The sequence below is a fragment of the Folsomia candida genome, unplaced genomic scaffold (assembly GCF_002217175.1).
Source record: "Folsomia candida strain VU population unplaced genomic scaffold, ASM221717v1 Fcan01_Sc002, whole genome shotgun sequence".
Lineage (NCBI taxonomy): Eukaryota > Metazoa > Arthropoda > Collembola > Entomobryomorpha > Isotomidae > Folsomia > Folsomia candida.
In genome coordinates, this window is record NW_019091194.1 from 17,063,337 (window position 1) to 17,084,510 (window position 21,174).

Here is a 21,174-nt window from a genome sequence, read left to right on the forward strand (position 1 = left end):
TGACTCTGCATCACGATCAAATGTAATTTCTCCCCATGCGCCTATCTACATACTCCAAGTTTATTTTCTGGTATAAAACATAATTTATTGAACAGTCGACCAAGAACTTTAGTGACCTGTGTATATCCTTTACTACCAGTAAAACCGGTAGAATGTGAGGTCCGGAGCGCTTAAAATTTGCACTTTGAAGTCTTTAAATAAAGAATTTCCGTGTATGATATTTGTAGACGATGCATCTAATAAATCTTTCAGGCCATGATTTTTGTAAAGATGAAAATAAGCTTGAATTAGAGATTTGTGAAAACACCTTCTCCTTATTAAAATTTGTATTGAAAATGACAACGAAAAATTTTCATAAGTATGCAGACGGTTTTCACCAGTCTCTAACTCAAACATCGTTTAGAAAATTGACCTGAAAGATTTATTAGGTGCATCGTCTACGAATATCGTGAATGCCTTATTTAAATACTTTAAAGTGTTCCGGACCAGATTCACGTGTTAGCGTTTGCGGACTTTGTTGAATTTTAAACACGCAAAATAAAATTCCGTTATTAAGAGAAATAATGCAACATTATCCTACACATTGAAATCGTGAACTGAAGATTCACATTAATTCAACTTACTTATATGTAAAGGGTAAATAAAATCAACGTGGTACATGTGAAATTGTAGAAAAGTACAAACGCCTATTTGCTATTTATTGAAACGTAACGTCGCATTATGCTAACAACTAATACATTAACTAAATTCGCACCAATACAAGGAACACATTCGTGAGATCAAAAATCATAAATAACTTCGTGTATATATGGAATGCAGTGGCTGGTTTTTGGAATCCGAAAGTTCCTGGGGAGCTTATTTTGCCAATATCCAATGCAAATGAAGTTCGTCTGCAAATTTCACAAATCAGAATATAAAAACATGTTTACAATATTATTTGTTATTTGTTTGAGTTAAATGTAAGTGCATATTATTTGAAGATCTACTTACATTCACAAATCTCGGGTTTACTCCAATGACACAGCCAGAGTCCAGAGTCTTGCTCCAAGAGTCGCAGCAATTGAAGTGGAATCGACATCGAATGCTTGCTGTGGGGCTGAAGGCCTTCTCGAAATCCGGAAGGAATCGCTGAATAAATGTGAACAAATGCTGATCCACGTGCACTTTGCTGTGAAACTCTTCCGATAAGTGCTTCATGTACCACAAGCTGACCAGCTTGTCAGCACCTACGGAAAAACAAAATGCACAGCGTGTCATTAATTATTTGTCATTAATTACAGATATTTGTCAGCGTGTCACTAATTATTTCAAGTCTGTTCTGAAGAGTTTCTGTTTTGCATGTTAAAAAACACTCACCGGAAGTCACAATTTTGAAATGCTGATATTTATCCGGCTGCAAGGCCTCCCTAATGTCCTCAAGAACGGCTGAAAATGACTTTGTGAGTTCAACGGCCGATGGGGGCAGGTCCAAGTACGATGATGACGATGACGATGACGACGATGACGATAATGACATTGATGACAATGACGATGTGAATTGTGAATCAGAGGTGTCTGATTCATATGAGGAGGATGCCTCGTTGGGTTGAAATTCTTTGAAAATTTTCGGGAAACCTGGACAAGGTTTACCCACGTTGTACTTTCCGCTACTGATGATATCGTCTAGAATACTGGTGCCCATGTGAGTACATCGAACAGTGGTCTCGTCAGCCTTCTTGATTTCAAACTCAAACCTGAAAAGTAAGAAAAATGTCGATTAATTAGTAATTTTATGTACGAATGCTTATGTACATACATACATACATATTTCCCAATAATTATTAAGTTACATATATTTGGCAGTTAAGTTATATTTGGCAACTTACATCTGGGTTACTCGTCCGTGTCGCATGTGTGTCACATTTAAAGATCTGCAGGTGGTTACGGTTTGTGTGACGGGTGAGAGGGGAACGTCCACGGCGACATTTTTCTGGAGAACGATGATTCGCTCCATGTCCTTCAACTTTCTCAGGAGAAAGTTGCTCTGAAACGTCTCGTTCCACGGAGCCTCGTAAAATAGAACCCCGAACATTAGCTCGCTGACGTAAAGTTTCCAGCATGGAGCGCTCCGAAGGCAGCTGAAAAACTTGCTGTTCTTCATGTCTGAGAAGATCCCTGCAATTACAAGATCATTTGCAGAACTATTAGTTTTTTTGCAATTATTCATACATTTCTTCCTGAGACTTTACATTCCCATTTATTTGGTAAAATATCGTGTCAATAGCATAAATGTTATCCTACATAAATGAGTACAGAAATCTTCTGCAGTACTTACTTTCAGACGCTTGAGTGAGAAAAAAGATGCTCTGGTCATTTACGTCCGGGAGTGTTTCCGGTTCGAAGGAGTTGATGCTGACATTGGGAATGCAATCAACATTGTCGATGTCAATTCCAGACGTGTCCATTTCTGACTCTCCAATTTCTCCCTCAAATTGGGACTCGTGTTGTAAATCAACTTCCATGATATTTAGTTTAATATGTAACTTCCAAATACGACACGTTTTGTCTCTCAATAGTTTTTTTACTGTGTATTTTCAAACAGTGATTTAATTATCTAAACACTGATAATGATTTAACTCAAAACTAAAATTGTTCTACAATAAGTTACAACTGATAATAAACTGCACGTTATGTTTGAGCTTAGGCAATGGAATCGCAGTGGATTTGGTGTAGTTCAGGGTGTATTTGACTGATAAATTATGTGTCAAGTGGGTTTGCTTGGGGTGATTAGAATTGCAGTTGTTATCTCTGTAAAGGTCAACAATGAAATGAAGTCAACAATTAGCTGGACTAAGCTTTTATGGGAACAGTAATGAGTAAGTACGTTAGGTTGACAGCTTCGAATAAGGATGTATTTATGGACAGAGCCAACTGAGAAAAATATATATGTTACTGTTTGTCTTTGGGACCGAATTAGACATTCAAGCCAAATTTCGACGAACTCATATCACAGAAAAAAGGAATTGAAATCTATTTTCAGTGCAGGTTCCAGCGAGAGGTTCGAGGCAAGTGCGGGTTCAGGTAGCCTGCCTTTGTAATGTGTCCCAGGAAAAATCGGAAATTTTAATCTCTCCACAAGCACAACAACTTGTAGAAGAAAGGAGGGGTTTTAATCCGGGAAAGGATTACACAGGTTCTCATGGTCACAAAAAAGTTCCACTGCTTGAAAAATTTCACGGAAACAATATAGTTGCACTGTCCTCGTAGTTTCTGGAATCTAAAATTATAAACAGCAAGGAATATGATTTATTGTACATATGTATGTACATATCTGACTCGGCTGGCTAGAAGTCTGGAAAATTACTATGATTCACTGAATTTGTATTAGTTGCTGACCATGCTGGAAATTTGGGCAGTTGGAGAGCTAGTAAAATATGCCATTCATTCAGCCATTCCTTTATTCGCAGTTAATTTCAATAACTGCTTAAATCACTGTTCAGATTACTAATGAGTTCCACCATGAACACATTCTGCATCAAAATATTTTACTTGGCGATTGTAATATTTGCAATGTGATAAGCCATTTAATGATTAATATATGTTATAGGATTGTTTATTCAGATTGTCGAATATACTCCTATTTAAATACATGTGTGTTCAGGGCAAGGGTTGATGGACCCTGCTTATGATACAAAACCAAACTTTATGATCTTTCTTTGATATACAGTACGCATAAGTATTTAAATGAAAGGAGCCTTTTCTTAGATTACACAGTATTCGCAAGTAAATACTTTTATTAGGTTATCTAATCTAGTATATGCCAACCACTACTAAATATTCGGAGTGACAAGGAACATTTTTAGCATGGTCCACATTCTTCAGTCAAACCAACTATTTATTACTGATCTTGGCATTTCAAAAGTCAATTTATACCGTAGTTATGAATTAATCAAATGTGAGATCAAAATCTGATCAAATTCTGTCCACAAGTTTTTACGTATTCCATTAATTTCATAAGTGAACACCCACACATTATCATCCAAATTTTCCATGTTTCTAGTTATGCACACTATCAAAAGTTTTGAAACCTGGCATGAAAACTTCTTAATTACACACATCCACTTGATAATATGCATAACAGCATAAACGAACATCAAATTAAGGCTGCCTGGGAGCCAGGCACAAAAATAATTTCTTAAAAATGATGTTTAGGCCTCATTTTTGGACAGAATGGAAAACGGATCGGTAATTCTGTGGAGAAACCCAGTCCCCACAAAATTACCGATCCGTTTTCCATTCTCTCCAAAAATGAGCCCTAAACATCATTTTTAAGAAATTCACTCTCCCAGGCACGGTTAAGGCAGATCTAAGGCAATATTACTTATGCCCGTCATTCGGTACAATCTGCACGTACGTATTTCAGTAGGTAACTTAACTCGTAACTTCTTTTTGATTAATTTGAACTTTGGATTTGTCAATCTGTTTCTAAAAGAAAGTATTTTTTCGTTTCTTGAATTTTCACGCTTATCAGGCGTGGACAGTCAACCAGACAGACAGACAGACGATGGGGATATGTGATCCTCATCGATATCGACTTATTAGATTGTAATTGAGAAGTAATAAAAACTGTCCTTCCTCCTGCATAATAACTTTGTCATGCAATACGGATGTATCGCAGCACCGTACGATTTTACTGCACGGAAACTTTCAACTCGATATGGCAATTATATGCATGTGCATGTGCAGACATACGTAATATTAGGTACAGCCATACTTAATTGTCAATCGTAATGAGAGCACAACCTTGGAACTTGATATTCTAACCGACTTGTAATTGCATGCTTGTAAAAATGATTGCATCATAATGGGATGATTCCTTTTATTTTTATAACCTGCTGCATGTCACGGGTATTGCAACGTGGCATCTCAATTATGCAGGGAAATATCAACATTTGCATCACTTTCTATTGATAGCCAACTACAGGGAGATGGACCTTGTGATCGAATACCTGACGCCAATAGTAAGATGAAAAACAATGAAGGTGAAACTCTTGCCAATTGCGACTGTGGCAGACTGAATAATAATCTTTCTATTTCTGGTTTAAGTGTTTTGTGGGTGGCATTTTGTTAGCATGATTCCAATTAAAAATCAAGGTTAGTATGAAATCCATCCTCCCGATTCGGCTCTGACAATGAGATCAAGATTAGAAATAATCAAGAGTGGAATATAAAACTAATTCGGGATACAGTTATGAATCTTGGGAATTTTTTCGCAATTTCTTGGAGAATATTGACTGATAATGACCTCGAGTCTAAAGGTCATAAATCTATAGAGGGTGACACGTGCTCAATTTTACAGGCAGGTTAATAACTATATAAATTCAACAATCGGGTTGAAAAAATTGTCTTGCATAACTGAGTGCATAGTTTAAAAATAACTAACAAATTACAAAAAACCTACTTAATAAAGAATTAAAAGTAGAGATGTTTCAGCAAATATATTATTTAACAAGTAATCTAGAAGATTACGATTCAAACTCGTGCAATAAGAAAGGCATACGTACTTTTTACTCGTGGGTTGGATTTCATCCATCTCTCCCACCCTGTAATTTTTATTATTATAACGTGCTTATTATAGCACCGAAAGCGAGTTTGTTGGACTATCTCCGTATTTGTTATTCTGCGTGGAAGAAGATGGAAAAGACGACAGATTGAGTCAACGTGAATTGGGCACAGCGCAGAGAATGCATATGAATTGCTTTCTCCCGTGTACCTGTTGCACGACGAGGCTGAATCAGTGCCATGTATAAATTCACCAACATCTTCCTCCCGACGCCAATCAAGCGTCAGACTCCTTTCTCCACTTTCTCATCTTGAGACGGCTCCATTTCGTCTCAATTTCCATTCACCACAACCACACACACACCAAGCAGAACCACTTTTCGCATTTTCCCCACTTCTCAATATTCCTCTTCAATAACGAATAAAAATTCTACGCCATGTCGAAAACCATCATTTTGTCTTTCGTAGCTTTCACACTGGGTAAAAATATATTGGATTACGAAAATAAATAAATTTTTTAAACGCCAAAATTTCACCAAAATCTATCATCACTAATAATATAATAATTTGTAATTATTATTTGTAATTTGTCCTTGCAGAATTCCTTCTCCAGGAGTGCAGTTCTAGAGCGATTTACAATCCTGGGACGGTGTCTGAGACGGAGGTGACACATTTTGAATTTATTCAACGACTTGGAAATCCGTGTGGAATTGTGAGACTGGAACAAGCATCTCCAAATTCTGAATATCACTCAAGTTATTACGTCGATGACTCCTCGAATAATACTCTTTTTTACCAATCAATGGTCCAACTCGTGGATGCAGGGCTGGAGAAAATGAGACTGCTTCAAAACCCTGAACAGGTATGGGTGTTGTTCTTTGTAGCTTTTTTTAGCTTTTCTCAACCAACAAGTACACACGGGACTTTCTTTGATGCATTTTCTTGCGGGAGCCAACACTCAAGGGGGTAATTGGCCAGCCCCCGCTTTCCATTTTAGCATCAAGGAGAAAGTACAAGAAACCTTTCATATATAGCCCTTGAAAACATATGCAGCCAAATGAACGAAGACGTGTAAACTGATAATTAAGTAGTTCGCATAATTTGCTTGCTTTCAGAGTCTGCCCCAATGTGCTGGGATTAATTTGGATACTTTGCCAACAACCCCCACCTTCACATCTCTAAATGTAAGTGCCCTATAGATTTTGCGGTTACATACGTACACGTACCTGAAGTATTTTAAGAGTTATCCAACTTTTTAATCGAGTTGGTTCAAAACTTATTAAAACTTTGAGATGAGAAAAGTCAGATCACGGTGTATAGATTGCCGACGACATTTTATTATTAACACAGCCAATTGACGTAGATATTTTCTGTGCATGCACCTCTGGGCATCAACATACGGATAAATAGTTTATATAGCTTACAGTTTGTTGACACGTTGGACTACCTATTTATTCATCTATATGCATCACTTTTATTGTCGCTATATGTATCCGACAAGAGTGTGTAGTGAACCAGAGTTGTACACTTTGACCATATAAACTCCCCCACAATGTAACCTTAAATCCATGCATTCAGAAATCTGGAGCAGTTATTGTATGATATGAATTTGTTTTCTTTGAGTGAAAGCAATTCCAACCTCTCTGTATCCCAATTCTATTCATCAACTCAATTATTCCCAGCATCACCACGCAATAACCGTCAATTATCCAATCACCCAATTCATGACTAGAATTAAATTACAAACTCTTAAAATAACGCCAACTTCTCCTTTTGCTTCCTCCAATTTAAAAGGACGATCAACTCTTCCGGGACATTTACAATAGCGGAATCTTTCTCGCGGCCCACCTTCACATTATGGGAATGGATCGGCAACTCACGGTTGTGGGCGTTAATGAGGTCTCGGATGACAACATTGATGAGACGGATGGGCTCCCTTCCTGGCGATACCTACGATGGTTAGAAACCTGGATAATTTCTTGCAAATTCCAATTGTTTCACCTCCGCCACATTGTTAATTGATTGTCATATTGTATCCCTTTCAGTGGAAATGAGTCGGGAGCATTCATGCTGAGGTTGGCTGAGATGACTTTGCAAATGGAAAACATTCTGTGTACCGTGGTCAACTCGGCGACAGTGGTAAGACTCTGATTCAACAGTTTTGCAGCAATAGTACAAATGTAGTTAATTCGTGTTGTCCAATGTTCATCTTTTCAAATGCCCTTTATTTGAGTGAATATTGGATTTATATGCACGTAGGGCTGTTGTTTTAGAAATAGAGGCAGGAACTGTTGTAATATGTATAATCAAACTGAAAATCCTCCATGTTTTTGTACTTGTTTTCAGGCGCAAAGGGCAACATTCCGCGAATCTTTCAACAAGTTGGTGTCGACGACCTTTTTCCGCTACCACTCGTCCTGCTCCACCCTCCAGACCAGAGATTGCCTCGTCATGAAGGAGACCAGAGACACACTCAACGCCATGTCTGCAAAGTTCAACTCAATGACGAAAAACTCAAATAGCTCAAACGAATCCAATGACATCTAAGGCAGCCAGACTCAATCTCAACAATTTGCTTCGCGTTTAATAATAATTGCAAATTTAGACAATATTATTACCAAAAAATCATTATGGGTTTCCGCTTTGCTTCAACATACTCACTGGAGAAGAAGACTGTCTAACTTTATACTCTAGTCATTCATCGTACCGATAGTTAATTCTAGCTTCAATTGTAAGGACTGCCAATCTACTTACTATCATAATTATGATCCAAACATAAAATTGTGCACCCACAAATTATCATCATTTATTACATAGGGAAACTTTTTTAAATAATTTTGGTTTTTATTAATGATATTAAATACTAATTAAGAGATTTTAATTTATTGACAATTTGACATGCTCCAATACCGTGTTAAAGACTTATTTTTTAAATGACATTTACTGTAACATGTTATGTGCGTGTGATTGCTTATTTAGGCTTGAAAAAAGAATTATCACTTATGTATGAAGTTATGGACATCGTATAAAGTAGCATTTATATTTATAAGCTTGAAAATAATTGCTATTTACGAAATAAATAAAGAAATAATTATCAATTTCCATTAAACACATTTACAGATATTTACAAAGTCTCATTTATTCTACGGAAAATTAAAACTGGATTTGGGGTGGAAAGGAATATTCTCATTTTTCCCAAAGATGCGACGCGACGGGAAGGTGAGACGCTGGAGTTGCAGAGGAAATAAGGTCCAATTGGGGCATCTCTGCACTCAAGGAGCAAACCACCTCGGTCTCCATTTGGCCGAAAACGACAGAGGGCTCCATCAACACTACTTTCGAAATCTCGTCTCGCCAAAGTCACTCCACTGAAATTCAATTGTATTCTTTCTACCCTTAGATTTTTAAGCGCATATGAAATGAGTAATCTTATCATACTCCAGGTCAATCAGACAATCACTGCACTTGCAATAAGTGCAATAATTAATTACTCATTACGAGCAATTCTTTTCTTTTCGACGCCAAACTTAGTCGAGACTTTGAGAATGGTAAAAATGTTTTATCGTACTTTTTTCTTCAATTAAAAAGCCATTAACTCTGTCAGTATACACTTTCGATATTGACACCCGAGATTACATTGATCATGTCACGTCAATTGCTAATATTTGTTAATGCCATTGTTGAAATAAGTACGTTTATGATTTAAAAAACCTACTCCAAGCAACTTTGCGGGGCCTTTTAAGATGGCATTAATACCATCTTGGTAGTTAATGGCAACACATTTGGGTGGAAAAGACCCCTACTGGCCAACTACTTGGCCGATCATGCCTATCTCCGAACTCATCCTTACTTTTGACCCGAAGATGAAGTGTGCAAAATTTCAAGTCGATAGCATGTGTTTAAAGAGAGTTATCGTGCGCACAGACGTACGCACAGACGGACGGACAGACAGACATCTTGACAAATCTATAAGGCCATCTTAAAAGGCCTAAAAACTATTGCTACTCATTCCCTATTGTTTCTAACAAATTCTGATGAAATAGAAATTAGCGTAGATCATGGAATCAGGTTGGCAAATAATCTCATTCACAATCAGTCGCTTGATGGTATCCCCTTTTGAGATAATACTTTTTGTGGCTTTCCTCGATATTTGTTATTATGTGGCACGTTCAACTTGTTGACAAGATTTTGATAAGGCACGTTTATTTTTATTTGTGTACGTTAAAGCACAATTTTTGAAGATTTTGTGAAAACAGGAATTCTCACAGATTTATTGCGTTTATCATCATTTTTGGTTGAATGACTTGAATGGGGGAACTCAATAAACGCTACTTCCATTCATCTGAAATATCTGAATACTAACCAATGTTCCACTTTAATACATTCCACAAGACTGTGAAATATATAAATTCGCCTTTGAAATACAATGCACTCATGAAAATGACACATCACTAATTCCAATTTTTGGGTGTTATTTACAAGGATTAATAAAATAAGAATATTGCACCAAAGTCCAATCTAAATCGAATCACACCAGGCACAAACCACCAAAAAATTTCAGCTTTGCAATTTCAGACTCCAGACATTTATGATTTTACTGAACGAATTTATGCCCAACATGCCACTAAACTAACTTTCAATATATGTATGACCATTGTTGTTTGTGATTGCTTGGAAGAAAACACATGCATACTTTCAAGGTACATGATTTTGATTCGAATTGAATATTTTCGATTGGATTGGATGATGATGGTGTAGAATCAAAGAATGTCATGACTTTTGACAAGCAGTGTTGTGAAACAAACAAGGAATTCCCTTGCTTTTCGTTCAGTACATACTACATATCAAAGAATTGTATGCAATGTAATAAAAATATTTTAATAAAACAAAATGATATTATGTGACTGTATCGAATCTGACCGGATTTGAACGCATGCATAAAAACGCCTTGTTCCTCTTTAGATATAAAATGCAAGACTTGGTGATATACTTGGTTGAAGAGAGAATTGTGTGGAAACAATGGAAGACACAATACAATTGTTGAAAAAGAAGAAAGAGTGGTCGGTCGAGAGAGTGGCGTTCTCCAATCGAATCAAAACCAATCCGATTAAAAAACAGTGTTCAAATGCTATGTGAACACTTTGATGAGATTTTTTTACCAACTAGTTCGAGAGGGGTAAGCAATGAATGACTTATTGAATTGACGACGAAATGTTTAGATACTACTTCGACCAACTACTTATTTCTCAACCACTACTACTACTACATACATATATCCAAACTAATAGTGTATCTTGAGTTGTGTGTAGCTTTTCATCCAACTTTTGACATGATACGTATCAAATTGAATCGAAGTCTATCTGAATCCAATCCTTAGCGGTCCCACTCAAAGGAATTGAGAAAGGAAGGCGTGTGTATTTTTCAATTCTTTTAATACGAACAAAATTGTGAAAGGGACCGGCCAAGTCTGATTCTAATTGACGTTTTCACACCTCATAACGCTGTCCAATGTCTAATCGTACTTTGTTTTAATGTGTTTGCTTGAGAGACAAAAGAAACGCCGTCTTCACTAAAAGGATGATGAGAAGGTTTCAATTGTGTCCCTTTATATGGATAAATTATTGGGAGTTGAATGCCTAAACGCCAGATTTATACTTCTATATCTTGACCATTTTTAGCCCAAACCAGGTCTTATGTAATCGTGATGTCCGTTTGTCTTTCGATAACTCTGAGTTGACCGATTGACTTGAAATTTTTACCAAATGCATATTGGACAAGGTTAGGAATCGAGTTAAGATGGGCGATCGGTCCAGTGATTGTCCGGTGGAGTCACGTATTTAGGTGGGTGAGATATTATTAGGCACCAAAATTTCAGAATTGTCGTAGAAAGCTGAAATTTGGTATAGAACTTGCTAATTAATGGCTTCTAATCTAATGGGAGAATATGAATTCAAATTGCAAACATTTTTGTCTGAAGGGACCCGAGGGGGTCACCCTACCGATTTTTAAAAATATATGGAGCTGAAATTTGGCATGACGGTTGCTTATGGGTCTTAATGGAAGAGTATACATTGGAATTGGAAAAAATTCATCTGGAAGGACTCTATCGGGTGACCCCACCGACTTTCAGAAATTAAAATGGAAAGCTGAAATTTGGACACGAGATGCTTGCTGCTTTCTCATGAAATACTATAAAGTTAAATATGAGCAAAAATTAACCAGAGGGGCACTAGGGGTGACCCATACCGATTTCTAAAAGCTGATACAATCAGCAGAAATTTAGATTGGAGTCGAAAAATACCTTACGAGTGGCGTAGAGGACTGTTGAATTTCGCAATTTTTTATATAAATATTTTTAGAATTTGGAGCCAAGTAATGCGAAGGATTGATGTTACTTGATGCAAAAATTAGTGCAAAATAGTATCACATAATTTATAATAAACTACTAACGAACATGGGTTTATTAATTAATCCTGGTTCTGGCTAAGCAAAACTGTACTAATAAGTTTAATGAGAGGAATGACAAAAGAATAAATCTGACATGACGCGCTCCTTGAAATTTGCAAATTTATTGCACAGGTCGAGTCAAGAATGATGATGGTACACGTTTTTTGATTCCGGCGGAGGGATGCATTTCAAGAAGGATCTGTAAATAAACAAGTAAAAAAAACATTGCCAATTAATTCTTACTTACTCAAGTGTACTCCATACCTCGTCGACAGTGGTGATGACCGTGGTGTCGATGGAAGAGTTGAGCCCGGTAATTCTGATGTTCGTGTTCTTGATCAAGCACTCGTACACGTTGTTATGCTCCCTGAAATTTGCAACGTCCTTTGAAGCGAATCGTACCCGTGGCGTCGCTTTGGCCAGTTGTCCACTCATGTGGACGTCATATTGCACAAGGGTCTTTGAAGCAATCTCGTTGCTTATCTGTCCTGCCGCGGTAAGGTTGTCCAAGGTGAGGCTGAGTGCTAATCCCAAGCTCAATCGGCGATACTGGTGCATAGGTTCTGGCTTTCCTGCTGGTGCGGCCTCGTCCACACCCATGCGAGTCCTTTGGACAACCATGTTACAGTAGTCCTATAAAGTACAACATGATAAAATCAATAACTTAATGGAACTACAATTAAAAACCTACTTGAAGGAACTTTGCGGGGCCTTTTAAGATGTCACTTCCTACGACTTTATTAAAACGCATTGATAAAATACACTTAGCAAATACACCTACGAGCGACTTTGGTATGTTCGTATGACATTTATTTGTATTTGTAGCATTTTATATTTTATCAATGTTGTGTAAATAAAGTATTTAATTTGGTACGGTCAACACTACTTAAATGACCCCACTGACCAACCACATGACCGATCATGCCCATCTGCGAAATCATCCTTACTTTTAGTCCAAAGTTCAAGTTTGCAAAATTTCAAGTCGATGGCTTTTGTTTGTATTTAAAGAGAGAGTTATCGTGTGTATAGACAGAAAGATATCAAGATATCTAGCCTTATAGATTTGTCAATCTTGGCAAATCTATAAGGTCTTAAAAGGCCTAAAACTTAATGGAATGTTTCCTTATCGTTCTCGAGACAAGTTTTGTCTTACAATTATTTTTTTTGAAAGCACAGATTACAATTTTTACGAGTTGAAAAATCGGCACGAGGGAAATCAGGAAAAAACCGGGGAGTTGGAGTGTTGGCCGCTCTCAGTCGTGGCTATTGTGCAACATGAGACAGACCCGTGAGTGGTTGTTTGTTGGTGTCGTGTGTGCAACTTGTACGAGTCGTTATAATGTTGCGCTTCATTGGACTTTGCCACAGCATTTGCTTTCACATCCAATTTGTTTCCACTGAAGCCAAGTCAAAAAAGAAAACTTTTCAACCCTCCTCCGACACGAATTCGAATACAAAGTGGACAAGTGCACAACAAATTGTTGTCACCACTCGGACCGAGTCCCACAAGAAAATTCAAAAAGCATCAAATTCTGAGAACTTTGTCCACTTCTTTGTTTTCTCATTTGTCAACCCAACACTAATAAACACTCCTAAATGTCCTGTAGAAAATGGTAGAGAGAACTCATTTAAAGTCAATTGAGAATCGTAAAGTAGAAATGTCCTCCACCGAAATTGGTTGAACAAACGACACGGAACAGCTCTCTTGATTAGTTGGAAGTTCTTAAACCAATAATTTCTTCTAATGTTCAGAGTTAAACGGTTGAATGCGGATGATTTGAGCGTAACTCCATTAAAAGTCGTTGAGACATTCACAGGGAGAGAAATGTTTCTTCGTGCCTTTATTGGATAGAGTTGTGATTAATGGCTTCGAAACTCATAATAATAATAACACTCATCACATCCAATTCAATTTTTCACACTGCGTGCCTCAAAAGCATGAAAATATTTGGTGATGGTGCCTGTTCCGTTTCCTTTTTGGTCACGATTACTTTTAAATGCCTCCTCCCTGACCAACTGGGATGAGATGCCGGACCCATTGTAATTCTGTGAACTTTTGCCCTTTTCTTCATTGCTTTCTTAGAATGCCTTATTGTTCCGAAGGAACTTAATTGTAGAATCTATTTACAGAACGGCATTCTCTAAAATTGAATTAAATTTCATTACCAAAAATTGTGCTCACTTTCTTAATCACCATTTTGACAAACAATTTGTTTACTGTGGGAATTATACAAAATTTATTTTGCTAACTCATCTTTCCAAATTCATATATGGTTAATTATTAATTATTATTTTTTAAGCAGAAATGACATGTCACCAGGTCTTTTACTCCCTCAAAGTGCAAGGCTTTTTTCTCTTTCTTACTTATATCGTAAACTTTATTTTACTTCTTCGGAAATGTAAACAATATCGAGAGACATATTAAATATCATCCGCTGTTGGTCAAATTGCTATCAGAGTTGTCCTCGTGTTGATTTTGCTTTTCGTTTAATTGCATCAATTGAAGGAAAAACACGGCGTTGTATTGTGCTGCATTGAATTCTCTCCAATCATTTGGTTGCTCTCTCGTAAAGTGTGAGAGAAAAATCCTCAAGTGTCAAATGTGGATGCTGTTAAGCACAGCAGCAGCTCTAGCAGATCACGTCGTCAAATTGGATAAAGTCGACTCATCATCCACTCATCCACACGATCAACCCTTTATCACACACAATTGTTTTTCTCGTAATGATAATAATGATGGCCTATATTAACGAAGGAGGAGAAATACATAAGTTGCTTTCACTGACTCCACAATACTTCACGTTTACTGACTTCGAATTCGGAAACTACAAATGCACTTGGAGGAAGAAAGCAGAGTTGAATGATCAGGGACGACATTCCTGTGGATGCATCCTCCCAGGTCCTGCCAAACATCGAAAGCAACTCCATGATTATAACTCCAGGAAGAGAAAGACCTCTAATAAAATGAGGTGAAATCTTGTCGTCTCCCAATCCCGATGATGATGACAAAGGCAAACCTCCACACCTCACAGAATTTATGAACATTTTGTTCTTGTCTCCTCTCCACGTCAAGTGGCATCATCGGAGGAGATGTGAAGGGCACACAATGACAACTTGTCCAAAAATACAGATTCGAAAATACTGACAGCAAAGCAGGGAGGGAAATGGATAATGGCAGCTTTCCTCCTCCTCCGCCGACTTTCACTCACTTACACAACACGCGTATCTATGTACATGTAACTGTTAGCAAATAATGGCTGAAAGATTTCACACATCAAGCACTTATGCACACACAAATCATCATCCACCCACGTCCGTGATTGTCATCATTCTTCTGGTACGAAACCCAAAGAGCCGTCACGTCTGTCTTCATCATCAACCTCATCCCTGTCTCATCTCGTCCTTATTATTATTGCTATACCAAAATCCTTGATATATAATGAGTGTTGGAAAAAGTGCTGAAATCTGCTGGAAATTATTATTATCGCTCGTTTTTGCTCTTCCTCACACCAGCCAAGTTCATCCAATTCTATCCTCATTAGTTTTCACGTAATGGGCAAAATAAAATCTCAAGTGTGGAAAAATGGGGAAAGTGATAAAAAAGCATCTCATTTCTATTTGCGTCGTCTTCATCCACTCGTTTGAGAGGAAAAATATTGAGCTGTTAAGGGCACAAAGGGTGAGATAATGCAGCGTAAATAAGGAAAAGTTTTTTTTAAAAAAACGGTGCAAATGGCCAGGCGTCGCTCATTATGTGACGATGAGAAAGAGAGAGCGAGAGGATGAAAGTCTGCGTTGTTGAAAGTGTGACATGACACCCGGGAGCTTAATTGCAATCTCCTTTATTATCATCATTCTCACTCCCTGCCATGTAATCATCCCATCATTATCACTTTCGAGAGGGCCAACCATGTGTACCACGCCGTAAATATGCGGTCTCCAGAATGTGCTATGCAGTATATCACTCTACAAATATTGAGCTTTGCTACCACCAAAACTAAATCACATCTTTCTTAAAGACTTGAGCACATTAGTATCCATCTCAAACCAGCTATCAATCCTGTTACATTTGAGACTGCGTACTTATTTGAGGTGCGTTATGCTCCTATCACCCGGTAAGTAGTGGGATGAGACACCGAAAATACATGTTTTGTGCTTTCTTCTTCACAAGCTAGCCAAGTGGATTGAAGGATCTCATTATTTGTATTTTTAAAGGAGAAAAATGCGAGTCTTTCAAAGTCGAAAGGAGCCGACCGAGGGATGGACGGACAGCATATAACTCCTTCACAATCCAACAGTGCTGCCTGATTATTACATTACTCTGCTCTTTTTAACACTTTTTATCCCATCCTCTAAAAAATTAACTGTTCAAGGGTGACGTAATTCGTATCCTTGTCAATCATTCGCCTGAGCCCTTTGGCCACTAATGAGATGAAAAATGTTGAGCATTTTACTTTGCGTTGTACACATTCTAGCAACAGTGGTGGCAAAATGAATGCCGTTGGGTGTATTCTGTTGTGTAAAAATTCCTCTGAAGTTGGCACACAGTTAATGCAGTCATTTAATTTTGACATGTCAAAGCTACACTCTATTCATCGTGACTTGCAAATTCGTGCTTTTCCTCTGAATTCAAACCCAAATAATTTGGTTCCTTAGTCATCCCTCCATTATTCCAGAAGTAAATTAAATGACATCTCCCCACTTACAAAATGAGTTAATGAAATTGTACTCCTAATCGTGTATACTTACGTATGTACTAAATATGCAATGCATATGTGTATGTACGTACTTATCCTTAGTAAGCATAGGGTGGCAAGCGTTCAATCTATACTTTGAAATCAATAACAAACGTCCATATGTACATACATTGCTTGGATGAATACCATACAAAAAATGCCTTTATAGCACGCACACTCACGCTTTGTGCTTTCTTGTCTTGTTTTTATATGTAACCAAACCAAATTATTTTAATGATCTGATCCGGTATTGTAAAAAGCTGTTTTGTGTAAACGCTGCATGTGGAATGGATAATGAGGTGTCGCACTTGCCACGTTGTGATGAACTACAGAATACAGATAAAAGGCTTTGTTTTGCCGTTTAATGATTGCCTATATTTGCTATAGTTGGGTTTTAATGACATGTCTGCATCAATGGTCATCAATGATTAAGACACATTCAACAAATTTGTTTACTGCTAAATTAATAGTTCCACATGTGATAAAATTGGGAAACAATCAATTCAATTTATTATTACCAACTAATTCTTATGACTATTTCATGAAAACATGACACATCGAAAGGCTAGGACTAGAAGATTCTTTGCAATTTAGTTGAATTTCAAATATTGCTTGTTGCATCAATGCATTTTCATTTTATTATTTTTATACTAATTTTTTTAGTAAAACAATAAATTCTTAAACAGATATACAGAAATCTGTAAATAACAAGGAGGTATAATTAATTATCATCTTAAATTTGTTAGACCTTTCAAAATCAAAATATTCGATTAGAACTAGAATTGAAGTTATAACATGATTCCACACAATGTATGTATGCAATCCGATGCTAAATTCACTTGTGTGGGTTGTAATATGAAAAAAACATGTCTGAATGTCCATAATTTGTTGCCTGAATTACATTGACATTGTTATTTTGTGTTTCATAAGATAAGTTGTCAAACCATTTGCATATTATTCCCCTGATTCTTATTTCCCTATGCAGAACTATATGTGTGCAAATATTCAATGGGAGTACAACAATGAAGAGTTGCATTAAAACAAATTGTTTTGCTCTCATGATTTGAGACCCTACCAATTAATTCTGATATCACATCCTTTTATTCCTCTGCATATCCACATCTTCATTGCAGATCCAAATATTGACTCAGCACTTTAAGTTGCTCAATTAGCTATTTATGACTTATTTTTATGGCAAATATTAAGACACGATGTTGTGCGTCAGTGGATGATACATACACGAGTGTAAATATGCATGCATGCATATGAGAGAGACGACTCTGTTTAAATTTGTGTCAATTGGCTTGTATGTATTTTGCAATGAGGCAGCCTCTCCATCATAAAACTGGTCATAAAACTTGGTCATCATACATACATAGATTCAGCTTTGTTTGTTAAAATTTATACTTGAAGTGAGTTAGTTATGTGCTGTGCGAATGGAGCTAAACTCACGAGAAACCCTAGTCTCAGCACAAGGTACTTCAGGAGGCCGTAGGTTTAAGCTCCACCCGCACAGTACATAACTCGTTCACTTTATGTATAGTGTTTTTTGCCTTCTTGTTGCTTGAGACTTGAAATTTATTTAAGTACTTTCCTCAAGTTCACTCATAAAGGGGACAATTTGGACAAATCTGAAGATACACTGACTGCCTCGTTTATTTATACATGTAACTAAATATACGGCACAAATAAGTTGAGCATAAAAATTAAACGTCTGAGTGATTGATTGATGTAAGTATATGGTGACTTATTGAACTTATTATTTGGCTTGGTTGCTCCTTCCAGCCCAACCAAACAAGACGGAAAGTGGCGAAGCAAAGACGATAATTACAAAGTGTTTCATTCATCCCAATTTAGAAAATCGGTCTCCACACATGAAACCTTAAACTAAACTAAATTGAGTTTAACTAGGGAAGATTGTGTTTAATTGAGATTGCGGCCCATCTCTCTGCCCATTTTGCTCTCTTATGATTATCATTGTGCTCTCCTCTTAATCAAATGACGGATACGATTCAAGTGAGCTTCATTTGAGATTTACACAGTTCAATGGAATAGAACGGCCGCCGTCCATTTAGAATTTAGATTGAGTAAATTGAGGCAGTTAATAATTTTTTCAAATGTCAACATCAAAGGTGCACTCAAACCTCAGAACAGAGTCCACAATATTAATAATAAGTAATCAGCCTTAATTAAATCTCAATAAATCTTCATCCCTACAACGCTTTCCCACACGCTGCTCGATCCTGGACAAAAATTATTCCATTGAAACTGTCAATTTTCATAATAAAATAAAACAAAATTTGAGATAAATATAAAATGCGGTCGTTGATGAATGGAGGAAACACGATACGAGTTTCCAGGCAGGGAAGCCATCCATCCAATTTATGTATAAATAAGGGAGACATTTACAAAGGAAAAACAACACAAAGTTTCCAATAAGCTTTTATTCGTCATCATCATCCAGCTCTTCTTTTGCTTTGTATGCATTAATTTAATTGCACGTGCAGCCAATTGCATTTGACTTGAATCAGACACTTAACCACTTAAACCTGATGCATTTACTTTACGGTGGTGGGTCATGTTTTTGGTTGTTCCATCAAACCGTGGAATCAAGCTGCACCCGACCAAGCTGTTCCAACTCAAATTATGGAGCTTATAAATAAATACTAGCTCAGCCACCAAATTATTGTTATCATTTTTGAATCAGAGTTCGAGATCTGGTTACTTGCTGCATGTGGCTGCTTGCTGCTGGCCACAGCGATTTCTGTGAAGATTATGATTTGTGGTAATGGCACTCAATCAAAATCAGCATCAATTCTGTCTGTGGGGGCAGCAGCAGAGAGGGATGTCATAACTGAGAGGAAGGAGCAAAGGGATCAGAGGAGGAACATATTGACCGAGGCCAGAAGGGTGTGTTTTTAGTCAGCATTTGATCATCGTCGTCGTCGTCGTCGTGCTGGTGGCGTGGAACTGGAAGCAATGCAATATATTCATCCCCTAATAATAAAATAACTACAACAAAGGCACGAGTAATATCATACCACGAACGCAAAGCAGTAAATTAAATCCCCTTTTGCATCATTTACTTTCGTGAGACTGGTTCTCAAACGAAATGAATAAAATAATGTGGGAAGCATTCAACGTGTGCAGAATCGTAGCATCATTTATTCCAATTCTTTTGCTCTAATAAATAAGACATGAAAATTCAAAATTCAATGACAAAAATTTTCTTTGCTCCGATTATCTGCGTTTCTATCCAAGGCTGCCGATTATGACAACTCCTCAAGATCCTGGGATTCGTATTTCAAAGAAAACTGCGCATTGTATTGTTTGTTGCTTGTATTCTGAGAAAGTACCAAATATTTTTTTAGTCTCATCTCCTCTTTCATCACACCTGGAACAAGAGCATGTCCTGAACTGCCCCGTCTGGTCAACATAATACCAACAGTGATAACACCACTTTGTATTGTGAGACTCAGTTTGCAGTTGTTTGTTGTTTTATGTACACAGTTTTTACTTTAGTTTGTGAAAGCGTTAGGTTTCAATTGATGCCGTCGCGTTCATTCGTCACTTGTTTCCCTTTTCAGTGATGATAACACAATAACTGGCCCAGCTTTCTTTCCATCGTCGTCTTTCTTCGCCGTGGAAATGAGAACCCCTTCCTTTCTTGTGAAAGAAAGAATAAACGATATCAATTGTGACTATCTTTTTTCAAACCTTTTGAATTTGGAACGGTATCCGCACACCAATCTTCCTCTGCCACCCTATCCCCTCATCTCGCAATATTAGTGGTAATATCTCACTCAACTAGCCACTAGATTTCCCTGGATTGTTATTATTGTGTTCAATCACAATCCAACACTGTTTTTTTGACTGAATCCTATGTAAATAAGATGAGCCTTGTGATACTCTATATTTCAGGCAATTTCATGCATAATCTTCACATTGGAGTTTGTACCCAAGCAGTGTACATACTTGCGACGAGCAATGTGAGGCTGTCACCTCAGAGGAAAACGAAGAACAATATTTTTATTTTATTGTCACGATTTCGACAATTTGAATGTTGTTTTCAACCAGAATTGGCATCGTCATCGATAATAATATGCTGCAGGTGAGCTTGTATACATATATTTTAATACTATACGATGTGTAAAATGTGTTATTCTGTGTGTGTATACATGTATGTAGTTGGTTTGTATGGAATCCATCTGCACCAATATTTCGTATCATTATATTTTTCCATTGTTTTCATTCGACAGTTCACATGTTTATATAAATACGAGAACAAGAGGAAGAGAAGAAGGATGCAAAGTGTCCCAACCAACCTTGTTCTGACGGGTGTCACTCCAGAAGATTTGAGGATGATCGGATTTTGAATTTATTGGATTTGTCCAAATCCACAGTTTCCCCTCGCACACACATTTAGAGACTTGGCTGTAGGAACATTTAA

General features: G+C 37.2%; 3 protein-coding genes across 6 annotated transcripts; 1 reads left to right on the forward strand and 2 right to left on the reverse strand.

Annotated features, from left to right (window-relative positions):
• Positions 1-666: 666 nt before the first annotated feature.
• On the reverse strand, positions 667-3,282 carry LOC110844182. Of its 2 annotated transcripts, XM_035848341.1 has the most exons (6): positions 2,864-3,282; positions 2,315-2,787; positions 1,866-2,154; positions 1,357-1,733; positions 991-1,226; positions 667-890 (listed from the first exon to the last, which is right to left on the reverse strand). In XM_035848341.1, the coding sequence occupies exons 2-6, from the start codon at positions 2,499-2,501 to the stop codon at positions 780-782; spliced, it is 1,200 nt and encodes a 399-aa protein (XP_035704234.1). In that variant the 5' UTR covers positions 2,502-2,787; positions 2,864-3,282; the 3' UTR covers positions 667-779. The 2 variants fall into 2 exon arrangements, with proteins under 2 accessions (XP_035704234.1, XP_021946017.1); XM_022090325.2 differs by lacking the exon at positions 2,864-3,282 and having other exon boundaries at positions 2,315-2,839.
• A 2,538-nt stretch (positions 3,283-5,820) lies between these two features.
• LOC118434565 lies at positions 5,821-8,634 on the forward strand. Its single transcript, XM_035848356.1, has 6 exons — positions 5,821-6,021; positions 6,141-6,403; positions 6,657-6,725; positions 7,336-7,499; positions 7,587-7,680; positions 7,888-8,634. Exons 1-6 carry the CDS (start codon positions 5,979-5,981, stop codon positions 8,086-8,088), a joined length of 834 nt encoding a protein of 277 aa, XP_035704249.1. The 5' UTR covers positions 5,821-5,978; the 3' UTR covers positions 8,089-8,634.
• Positions 8,635-11,972: 3,338 nt separating this feature from the next.
• On the reverse strand, positions 11,973-13,281 carry LOC110844485. 3 transcript variants are annotated; one of them, XM_035848482.1, is made up of 4 exons: positions 13,142-13,214; positions 12,936-13,018; positions 12,253-12,621; positions 11,973-12,187 (listed from the first exon to the last, which is right to left on the reverse strand). In XM_035848482.1, exons 3-4 carry the CDS (start codon positions 12,607-12,609, stop codon positions 12,110-12,112), a joined length of 435 nt encoding a protein of 144 aa, XP_035704375.1. In that variant the 5' UTR covers positions 12,610-12,621; positions 12,936-13,018; positions 13,142-13,214; the 3' UTR covers positions 11,973-12,109. The 3 variants fall into 3 exon arrangements, with proteins under 3 accessions (XP_035704375.1, XP_021946393.1, XP_035704374.1); XM_022090701.2 differs by lacking the exon at positions 12,936-13,018 and having other exon boundaries at positions 13,142-13,281; XM_035848481.1 differs by lacking the exons at positions 12,936-13,018; positions 13,142-13,214 and adding an exon at positions 12,680-12,794.
• Between the last annotated feature and the right edge of the window lie 7,893 nt (positions 13,282-21,174).